This window comes from Triticum dicoccoides, chromosome 6A (assembly GCF_002162155.2).
Source record: "Triticum dicoccoides isolate Atlit2015 ecotype Zavitan chromosome 6A, WEW_v2.0, whole genome shotgun sequence".
NCBI lineage: Eukaryota > Viridiplantae > Streptophyta > Magnoliopsida > Poales > Poaceae > Triticum > Triticum dicoccoides.
In genome coordinates, this window is record NC_041390.1 from 260,138,488 (window position 1) to 260,150,049 (window position 11,562).

Sequence of the window (11,562 nt, forward strand, 5' to 3'; positions counted from 1 at the left end):
TTGTAGGCATTTCAGGTGCATAATTCAAATTTGAACTACATGCACATGCTCCAGTGCATATAAACTGGTTGAAAAATCAAATCTGTGTCCTTGGTTCCATGCTTAGGTCCCATGCAACAAATGGGAATGAATTTCAAACACCCTGCCACCGTCAATCGACCGCAAACATTGAGATACCTGGTTTTTAAATTCTAGTAAATCCAAAACTCGTCTGAAATTCATGAAACTTGGCATGCTATCATGGAGCGGCATCAACATGCCGTGATAAATTTTTTGTCGCAGGGGCAGGTTTGGTATGAGCGTCTCACAAACCAGAGCTTCTCACAACAAGCGTGATGGTTTCGGTAGGGAACGTGCCTCCTTTGGGGACGAAACGATATCCATTGCCTCTTATTGCTTTCAAATTTTTTCTAGTGTCAACATAGAATAACAGGAGTGTTGTGTTTACTTTTGGAATTTTTCCGGGTTCGTTTGGACAGTTTTATACATTAACTTGGTTTTGTAGGCATTTTAGGTGCATAATTCAAATTTGAACTACATGCACATGCTCGATTGCAGATAAACTAGGTTGAAGAATCAAATCTGTGTCCTTGGTTCCATGCTTAGGTCCCATGCAAGAAATGGGAATGAATTTCAAACACACTGCCACCGTCACTCGGCCACAAACATTAAGATACCTGGTTTTTAAATTCTAGTAAATCCAAAACTCGTCTGAAATTCATGAAAATTGGCATGCTATCATGGAGTAGCATCAACATGCCATGGTAAAAAATTTGTCCCATTTGGGATAGGTTTTGGTATAATTGTCTCACAAACCAGAGCTTCTCACAACAAGCATGATGGTTTCAGTAGGGAACATGCCGCCTTTGGAGACGAAACGATATCCGTTGCCTCTCATTGCTTTCAAATTTTTTCTAGTGTCAACATAGAACAACAGGAGTGTTTTGTTCAATTTCGGAATTTTTCGGTGTTTGTTTGGACATTTTTATACATTAACTGGGTTTTTTAGGCATTTTATATGCATGATTCAAATTTGAACTACATGCACATGCTCCAGTGCATATAAATTGTCTGCATTTTGTTAACCATTCACGTGACGCTATGCCTCAATCTTTTAATGACTAGGAGGTGCCGTGCAGACATGTGCTTGAGTGCTTGACTAAACGGGAGGCGTGCGAGCTGTACTCTAATGTAGAGGCTCACCGGGAAGCGTGCAAGCTGTACGCCACGCATGATTTGTGTAGCTCTTGATTGCAAACGTTTTTGTTAGAACACCCGTATGCAAACCAACAGCTTCCCCAGGAAGCCAAGAGAAAATGTGCCAAGCAGGATTTTTGCATCTCTTGATCACAAACATTTTAGGTAGAACACCCGTATGAAAATTGAGAGCTATGGTCTTCCCCCTTAAGTCGAGGGAAAATTCGCAGCACAAGATTTGTGCATCCCTTCAACGCAAACAATTGTTTTGGATGACCCATGTGCAACCACGTACAAACAATTTGGTAAGATTTGCATCTGTCATATTGGGTATGTTGCCATTTGTCAAACTGGAAAGATTGACATTTGTTGATCTAGTAACATTGCCATTTGTCAATCCTTGTAACACTGCAATTTGTCAAAATATGCAGCTAAATATCACTAGCACTGTCTAAGTTTTGCAACTAAAATTCAGTAATTCAACATAGATTTCATTCATAGATTAAGCAGACATTCTTAATTTATACAAACAATTCAACTCGACAGCTAAACCGACCAAACTTTTCCCCAATTGTAGCCAACCACGTACTGAAATAGCTAGCTCATCTATATATACTAGATAATTTTAAGTACGTTGTACAGTTCCACCACACATATATAGTCAGATGAACTGAACAAAATAGCCTCTAAACTACTACTACTGCGGAGGGGCTTTGTGCTACTTCCGGCAGCCTCTCCTCTGCCGAGCGCGCTCAGTAAGAGGCAGAGGAGGAGGAGCCAACTGACGAGCTGGACACATGTAATACGGTGCCTGCCACTGCTGCACGTTCAGCGACGCTCGCCAGCTCAAACACTCATTGCAACTCCAGACGATCCCTCTCGTAGCGGCCAGACTGCTTGTAGATCACCTGATTCCTCGCCTCTGTGTTGGCGTGTGCTGCGGCCACGGCTGCGGTAAGACTCTTTGCGTGCTCGACGAGGCGCTCCTCCTCCTCCTCTCGCAGGAACTCGATGTAGCGTGTAAGGTCACTGACGCACGTGCGTGCCTCCACCTCCGCCTCCCGCCTTCAGGCCGCGGCGGTGGAGCGGGTGATGATCCCGGCGGTCGACTGTGGGCTGGCAGCCACAGTGGCCGAAGATGGGGTGGCGGCCATGAGCACCACCTCTCGCCTTTGGGCCGCGGTGGCGGAGCGGGTGATGGCCACGGTGGATGGCAGTGGGGTGGCGGCCACGGGCACCTCCCGCCTTTGGGCCATGACGGCGGAGCAGGAGATGGCCCTGGCTTTCGACGGTGGTGTGGCGGCAACGGCGGCCGGCAACAGCTGCCGACGGGCAGCGGCGGCGGAGCATGTGGTGGGTGTTCCGCGCACACCCAAGAGGGACGCCACGCGCATTACACTACGCCGGGGACTGTGCCACCGCCAGGGTGTAGCCTCCCAGCTGGAGATGTCCTCTGATGACAGCGGAGTGGCTGAGCGACGATGACTGACCGGTGCCATTGGCGATTGTGGGAGAAGCAGACAAGATAAGCTACAGGGAGGGAGGGGAAAATGCAACACAGGACTCGCCGACGGTGAGGATTTATATAGAAGGCTGGTAAGAATTGGGATTTGGGGGGATTTCACCGAGTCGGGCGGGAAGCTTGCGCGGGAACCTGCGAGATTGCGCGGTAACGGGCTCGTCGATGATTCAGTGGCACCACCGTTTGGCCAAAAGAATGCCCCCGCGTGCTGCGCAAGCTTGCGCTGTAAGCCGTCTGCGGCAGCAGGGTGACAAGACGTGCGAGAGGAGGATGAAAGGCCATGTACACATACTGTTAATAAAAAAACGTTTGTGATTTAATTACCTACTATACCCCGTCCTAGTTTATATGTAGGATTTAACTAATAAAATATGAATGCATGTCCCCAAAGATTATATCGTTGGAGTCGTATTTGAACATAGTTTCCAGCTATACAATTTTTGTAACATGCATTAACACTTTTTGGGTTAAATTTAAGGTTATATACCAGCAAGCATTTGCCGGCAACACACACGACTTATTCCAGCACAAACAGCTCGGATGGATCAACTGTATGCCACGTATCGCACACGCAACTCTAATCTGGTTCGTGCTTGATGTCTCCGACATCGCTCGCACAGTTCGTCTTATTTTCCACCTATCACTATGCCGGCCTCTGCTCGCGTCCCTCGGCAAGCTCTTCTCGCTGTTAGGCGCCGCGGTGCGCTCTGCTCGCGTCCGTTGGCACACTCTGCTCGCGTTCATCGGCGCGCTGGGCTTTTGGACACATTTTCCTTATGTGTTCAACCGTGGATCTATTCTAATAACATCCCTTAAAACCTTATTCTGCTAACACCTCCGCTTATTCTCATAACACCTCGTACCCACTCGTAGCTACTAGTACAAACTAACCACACAGCTGCTCCACACTATCCCCGATCCAACCACCAAACCCACGAACCCCATTGCATCTGGGAATCCCTGCATCTGCTCCGTCCCACCGGCGCACCACTGCGGTAACCACCAGCGCCGCCCCTGTCCCCACACTACCGCGGCCACCTCCTTCCTCCCTTTTTCCTCTCCCACCAGCTCCCGGGCCCCGCCGTACCACCTCCTTCCTCCCGCGACGCCACTCGAGACCCGCCCCACCATCTCCTTCCTCGTGGCCGCCGCTCGGGACCCGCCCCACCGCCTTCTTCCTTCGATGGCCCCGCTGGCGCTCTGGATCCCCCGGTGCAGCAGTCGTCCCCCTCTCCTCCATCTCCCACCTCTAGGTCTGCCCCGCGACGGATCCGGCAGGACCCTCCTCCACCCCTCCTATCGTGCCTTCCCGGCGACGGATCCGGCGGGATCCACCTCCATCTCCGTCCTCCCGTGCCTGCCCGGCGACGGATCCGGCAGGACCCTCCTCCACCCCCTCCTACTGTGCCTGAACGACGATGGATCCAGCGGGATCCTCCTCCACATCCGTCCCCTGTGCCTGCCCGCCGGTTGGATCCTCCTACACCTCCCATTCCTGTGCTAGCCGGTCACGGATCAGGCAAGATCCTCCACCCCTCTCCTCCCACGCCTTCCTGGAGACGGATACGGCAGGATCCTCCTGCAGCTCCTTCCTCTACGGCGGCGTCGAGCTCTCTGCCCTCCCCTACGAGCCGCCCTCCCCTCTCTCCTTTCCTTCTTCCTCCTCTCCCCGCAAACTACCTCCGGCGAGGTCTAGTGCATGTCCATCCCCGGCGGCTCACGTGCAGTTCGGCCAACTATGGCGTGCAGTACGATGTACGATGGCATGCAGTTCCGCGACCTTCCCTGGCGTGCAGTGCCACCAGCGTGCAGTGCAGCTTGCCCTGGCGTGCAGTGCAGCTCGCCCGGGCGTGCAGTGCATCTCGTCCATGCATGCGGGCACCCTCACCTGTAGTTTCTCTCCTTTTGTAGCCTGCTCTTAGTTGTGCCATATTATTTCCAAAAACCGGATCTCTGTAAGTTAGTTAAATTTAATGAGCTGTTTCACTGTTTTGAAATAAGTAGTTTCAGCCCTTGCTGTCTCCTGGAGCTTATTCTTACTGCTTTTATGAATGATTTATGCTTTGACAAGCTTAAATGTAACTATTGGCATATAATCCCATGGCTCAAAATCTGCCCAGTTTGGTGTATGCTCCTGTTAGTTGCTGACTGTATTACAATTTACACGGTTGTACTTGGTAGCACAAAAACACATGTCCTTGTATTAATATTGTTTGCAATGTCCCACCAGATTTTGTTAACCATGTTACTAAATACCTATGTTTTTAAGGCGACGCCTTACCGCCTTAGGGAGGGGGGGGCGCTTTGGCGCCTAGGCGACGCCTAGGCGGGCGCTTTGGACGCCTAGGCGCCCAAAGCGGTCGATTTTCCAAAGCGGAGGGGGAGCGCTTCGACGCCTAGGCGTCGCCTAGGCGTCGCCTTAGGGACGCTTTAAAAACATAGCTAAATACCCGGTTTGTCCTTTTTGAACTTATTTTAATCATGGTTTGTTTCAATGTAGTGTAATGTTGTGCCATACTTACATCTCTCAGTGGTTAAATATGTTCAAGTGTCTATTTTAATGTATATTGTGTTCAACTATTAATCTGGATGCTTTTGCACCGTCCTCACATATTATTTACATGTTTGCAGACAACTCTACGCTTACGGATTCCCTTGTGGCAGCTGCTGGGATTATCGCCCAGGAAGTTGCTCGTGATCTTTGCATGACTGATACTAGCATATGACAAGGGTAGATTCTTTGCCTTTGGACGTGTTTTTGCTGGGAGGGTTGCAACTGGTATGAAGGTCCGTATCATGGGTCCTAACTTTGTTCCTGGCCAGAAGAAGGATTTGTATGTGAAGAGTGTCCAGCATACTGTTATCTGGATGGTAAAGAAGCAAGAAACGGTTGAGGATGTTCCCTGTGATAACACTGTTGCTTTGGTTGGTTTGGATCAGTTCATCACCAAGAAATGCAACCCTGACAAATGAGGAGGAAGTTGATGCCTGCCCAATCAGGGCAATGAAGTTCGCTGTGTCCCCTGTTGTGCGTGTTGCTGTTCAGTGCAAGGTGGCTTCTGATCTTCCTAAGCTTGTCGAGGGTTTGAAGCGGCTAGCGAAGTCTGACCCTCTGGTTCTCTGTAGCATTGAAGATTCTGGTGAGCATATCATTGCTGGAGCTGGAGAGCTTCACCTTGAAATCTGTTTGAAGGATCTGCAGGAGGATTTCATGGGTGGTGCTGAAATTATTGTTTCACCTCCTGTTGTCTCCTTCTGTAGATAACTGAAAAGAATGATGGCCAAAACAACTGCAGTACACTTTTTATGTGTGTGAGAGTTTGCTTTGAACTCTCTGGAAGCTCATTCGGGCTCAAGAACAAGCTCACGTATCACATGCCTTGTTTAAGAATCATAGCAAAAAGCAGTATAGTCAAACCTGCATGCAGTTACTTGGTTGACATTGCAGTGCGGTTTTTGATTTGAAGCAGTGTGTGTGATATGTTGTTTTCGATTTGGTCGACACTGCAATGTGATTCACTTACTCCCAAATGTGAAAGGGCAGAAAAATTAATACGGTCCATGCGTTTGGTCTACACTCGTAGAAAAATATTAAGTATGAAAAAGGTTAACAAAAATGTCATGCGGTTCCATGCGTTTGGTCTACGCTCGTAGAAAAATATTAAGTATGACAAATGTTAACAAAAATGTCATGAAAAATATTAAGTAGGACAAATGTTAACAAAAATGTCATGCGGTTCCCTTTCGGGGGCGGCGCGGTTTAGTTTCGGAAGTGTTGAGGTCCACTTACGTCCGATGTGAAGCGCACTCCACTTTCCGTCTAAGAAAATTTACGTCCCACAAAAAAGAAATCATGCAGTGCACTTGTCTGTCCAATGAAGTGCGGTTTTTAGTCTAAATAAGTGTGGTTCCGATGTGAAGCGCACTCCACTTTCCGTCTAAGAAAATTTACGTCCCACAAAAAAGAAATCATGCAGTGCACTTGTCTGTCCAATGAAGTGCGGTTTTTAGTCTAAATAAGTGTGGTTTTCTGTCTGATGCAGTACGACTCATTTACGGTAGTCTCGAGGTTCACTTTTCATAGTCTTGCTGTTCACCAACACTTAACATGAAGTGCACTCCACCTCGCTTAGGAAGATTTACGTACCACAAAAAAGTAATGCGGTTCACTTCTTGATAGTGTTATGGTTCATTTACACCCGATGTGAAGTGCACTCTACTTTCTCATCCTTGAAAAAAAAATATTTGAACAAAATAAACCATGCAGTTCTCTATCACGTGTGATGCAGTGCGGTTTTTCGTCCGATGAAGTGCGGTTTTCAGTTGGATGAAGTACCCACGTCGATTTGGGTGTCACGAAAAACAGAGTGTCCGCATTTCGGTAAATTCGAAATTCCTCTTAAACCGTAAAGAATTAAAGAGAGTGTTCTACATGAAAAAGCTACGCCTCGTTGATATCTTTCCAACGGCGTATCGTTTGAATCATTCCGACCAGCGGTTTGTAAAAATTTCATGAAAAACGGCCGATGCCACTCGTCGTCCGCCACACGATTTTCAAAATTAACTTAAAACCATAAGGAATCTTAAAAACATTTCAACACATGAAAGTTGCGCCTCGTCCATAGCTTTTCAATGGTATATTACACGCCTTGTTTCGACAAACGGTTAAAAAACTGAAGCGAAAACAGTACCGCAAATTTGAATTTTTTTGAAAAACAGAATTCCGCGATTTAGTAAATTTGAAACTGCTCTTAAACCATAACGAATTAGAGAGAACAATTGTTATGAAAAAGATGCGCCTTGATGATATCTATCCAACGGTGTATCATTTGCCTCATTCCGACGAGCGGTTTAGAAAAAACGCGAAAAAACGCTCGCTGCCACTCTTTGTGGGCCGCACCATTTTTGAAACTGCTCTTAAACCGCGGGGAATCTCGAAAAGTGTTCAACATGGAGAAGTTGCGTATAATCCGTAGCTTTCCAACGATATATTACATGCCTCGTTCCGATAAACGGTTAAAAAATTAGAGCGAAAACAGTACCGAGAAAACAATACGCGTAGTTTTTTCCGACGCGAAGTTCACTAGTCTCTGCAATGCAGTGCTTTTGATAAAGAAAGTGCAGTGCCCTCGCATGGAGCATGCAGTGCGGAAGTGTTATCAGAATAACTATTCTGATAATATTATTAGAATAGACGGGTATATATATATATTCTCATTTTATATTATATATATATATATATATATATATATATATATATATATATATATATATATATATATATATATATGGTTGCTCGCCGTTGAGGCGACCGCGGAGCACTCTGCTCGCGTCCCTCCACACATGCTCTATCAGTAGTTGGGCGTGCACACGATCATGTCGGGAGCCCCATATGCATGTGGTTGCATCGTGAGCATTGCCACGCGATGTAGTTACATGCGGTACAATGGTGTTACGTGCTGCAAATTAGAACTGCCATCAGGGCCTGCCGATATTCCTGGCCGTCCGGCTTCCCCTTTAATTCCCGCGGCCATTATAACCTTAGTCTATTAAACCTTTTGATCGCGCCCCACAACACAACAAGCACACTCACGACGACACATAGAGAGGGGATGTCTAGTGGCGCTCCATTGGAGTTCGGCGAGCATAGAGTCGAGACCAACGCGAGGGAGATGGATCTCTCGGTGGTGTACACCATCGACCCGGCCATGGCGGACGACGACATCAACAACGCTGAGTAGTTGCTTGCTCGAGACAAGTACAAGGTGGTCGACATTGACCTCCAGTACACCGCCGGTCCTCCTGGCATAGATTAGAAGGTTGCCGTCGCCCAGTTGTGTGTGCTCTATCATGTCCTCATCTACCACTACTGCATGGCCACAGAGCCTTGCATCCGTTTCAACAGGTTTGTCAATAGCACCGACTACAAGTTCGCCATGGTGGAAACCACCGACAATGTAAAAGCTCTTAGTGTTATGGGCTTGGCCTGCAAGAACCTTATCGAAATCCGTGACCACTATAGGGTCTGGGGCAGCATGAAGGACTCCCTGGTCGAACTCGCCTCAGCCATCATCGACCCCTACTACGAAAAGATGAAGCAGGATGCCCAGGGAACAAGTCCCCTATCCTGGCACAGGGCCTGGATGCGGCAACTGGATGAACCTCATCTCAGGTTCGCAGCCAAGAGCGGGTACACATGCTACAAGATGCACAGGAGGATCGTTGACATGAGGAAGTGCCTCGTTACCCAAACCAATGAGCCCGGATTGAGCCACAAGCAGATCAAGCGTCACAAGAAGTAGATGATGATCAGATGATTGTTTATGCTAGTTAATCATGTATGTAATATATAGTTTACTTTATTGGTGTGTGGAAATGTCATGTGTGTAGTAGCCACCTATGTAATTATGCATGTAATAGTTTACTTTGGTGTGTGCAAATGCCGTGGTTGTAGTAGCCACCTATGTAAGTGGATGTTTAATTTGATTATGCAACCATGTCCTTATAAGTGTGTATATAGTGTTGTTGTTCTGTATGCAATCCCATCGCACAACACACACGTCTTATTAGCAGCAACCGTCTGTGTTATTATCGGTCTTCGCACACATTTCTTATTACAGACCTGTTTGCCGCGTATCACACACATCTTGTTATATTGAACCATTTCTGTTCTCTTGTCTCAACACAAACAGTTCATCCGAGTGAACCGCATGTCGTATAATACACACACCTTTGATCTAGCTGACCGTTTCCTTTGTGTTGCCTAATCACAAAAAGTTCATCCAAGTGAACCATATGCTGTATATCGCACACACCTTCATCGGGCTGCCTGTTTCTTTTGTTCCTCCTCATCGCAAACAGTTAATTGAATTGAACCATGTGCCCTGCATCACACATGCAACTAAAATCTGAACCGTGTTTGATGCATCCTCCATCGCAAATGTTTTGCACCTTTTTTGACGGTTTTTTACACCACTGTTTGCGATTATTACATCGTTTCAATCTGACGTCGAAGGGTCTCTCATCATAGTGTCGCATTAGCAGCATCCTGCAGTAGTGCATCGTCATCACCAACGATCCTCTCATCAAGAGGGAGTCAATCTCCATCAACATCTTCACCAGCACCATCTCCTCTCAAACCCTAGTTCATCTCTTGTATTCGATCCTTGTCTCAAAACGTCAGATTGGTACCTGTGGGTTGCTAGTAGTGTTGATTACTCCTTGTAGTTGATGCTAGTTCGTTTATTTGCTAGAAGATCATATGTTCAGATACTTAATGATAATTAAGCCCCCCTGATTATGCACATGAATATGCTTTGTGAGTAGTTATGTTTGTTCCTGAGGACATGGGAGAAGTCTTGTTATAAGTAATCATGTGAATTTGGTATTCATTCGATATTTTGATGAGATGTATGTTGTCTTTCCTCTAGTGGTGTTATGTGAACATAGACTACATGACACATCATCATTGTTTGGGCCTAGGGGTAGGCATTGGGAAGTAATAAGTATATGATGCGTTGCTAGAGTGACAGAAGCTTAAACCCTAGTTTGTGCGTTGCTTCGTAAGGGTCTGATTTGGATCCATATGTTTCATGCTATGGTTAGATTTATCTTAATTCTTCTATCATAGTTGCGGATGCTTTCGAGAGAGCTTAATCATAAGTGAGAGGCTTGTCCAAGGAAGGAAAGAACCCAAGCACCAGTCCACCCATATATCAAATTATCAAAGTAATAAACGCGAATCATAGGAGCATGATGAAAACTAACTTGAAAATAATTCCCATTTGTCCTCGGGAGCACTTTTCTTTTATAAGAGTTTGTCCAGGCTTGTCCTTTGCTACAAAAAGGATTGGGCCACCTTGCTGCACCTTACTTACTCTTGTTACTTGTTACTCGTTATGAATTATCTCATCATACAACTATCTGTTACTGATAATTTCAGTGCTTGCAGAGAATACTTCGCTGAAAACCGCTTGTCATTTCCTTCTGCTCCTCGTTGGGTTCGACACTCTTACTTATCGAAAGGACTACGATAGATCCCCTATAATTGTGGTCATCAACCCCCTTCTATCCTAGACTAAGGGCTTTGAAGGAAAACGACCTCACCGGAATTGATTTGATCCGATGTTGGATCTGTTGGAGGATTTAACCATTAAGTTGGAGGAATGACTTAAAGTGCAATTACACTGGCGAGTTAAATGACGTGCAGCGCTTTAGTCAAGTTGATCTGACTATTGCTGGAGTTAATAAAGCCACCAAGAAACAACTGGTTGAGCCTCAAGAAGCTTGCAGCAAAACTGGGCTTGCTCCCTTTTATTTGAAGAACCCTGTGCCCCCAGTAAGTACCTATGTATTTTGCTTATTTATTCTGCGTGTTAATTTGCTCATCATAATATTGATCCCCATACTATCACCGCTGCAGGCGACAGATGTATTCTGGAGGAGGAGAGAACCACGCAAGTCTAAAGCCAAGCCAGCTCCCAAAGGAAATGAGCCGGCAGTTGCAAACGAGTCACCGACAACTTAAGACGAGTTGGAGGTAGAACTTAACTCTCTGGGTAGTCTTTTTTATTGAACTTGTTGACGCCTCCTCTTCTCAGGATAACATCGAAACAAGTCGAGCCGATGATGTTGAGGTAATTTCAATCTCATCCAGCCTGGTTACCTTATCTCCAAAGAAAATAAGATGAGCCATCTGGAAAGTAAAATTTTCTCACCCAGACGCTCATTTGGATACAAATTTCTTTTGAAGACATCACAACATGATGGTACATCAAGACGCAAACTCGGAGTGGCTCTAGAGAACAGGTTGTCGGCTTATCTAATGCGCCAGTTGCCCGTAA

The 11,562-nt window shown here is 46.3% G+C and overlaps 1 protein-coding gene across 3 annotated transcripts; it reads left to right on the forward strand.

The window, feature by feature from the left end:
* The first annotated feature begins 3,610 nt into the window (after positions 1-3,610).
* Positions 3,611-6,185, forward strand: LOC119316750. 3 transcript variants are annotated; one of them, XR_005153269.1, is made up of 2 exons: positions 3,611-3,714; positions 5,351-6,185. XR_005153269.1 is itself a non-coding variant. In XM_037591130.1 (2 exons), exons 1-2 carry the CDS (start codon positions 4,138-4,140, stop codon positions 5,443-5,445), a joined length of 567 nt encoding a protein of 188 aa, XP_037447027.1. In that variant the 5' UTR covers positions 3,721-4,137; the 3' UTR covers positions 5,446-6,185. The 3 variants fall into 3 exon arrangements, 1 of the variants encoding a protein (XP_037447027.1); XR_005153268.1 differs by lacking the exon at positions 3,611-3,714 and adding an exon at positions 3,721-4,674; XM_037591130.1 differs by lacking the exon at positions 3,611-3,714 and adding an exon at positions 3,721-4,609.
* Positions 6,186-11,562: the final 5,377 nt, after the last annotated feature.

Coding starts and splice junctions, on each gene's coding strand:
- LOC119316750 (XM_037591130.1), top strand. CDS start 4,138: ATGGATCCAGCGGGATCCTCCTCCACATCCGTCCCCTGTGCCTGCCCG. Junction 4,610..5,350: donor GCATGCGGGCACCCTCACCT/GTAGTTTCTCTC, acceptor ACATGTTTGCAG/ACAACTCTACGCTTACGGAT.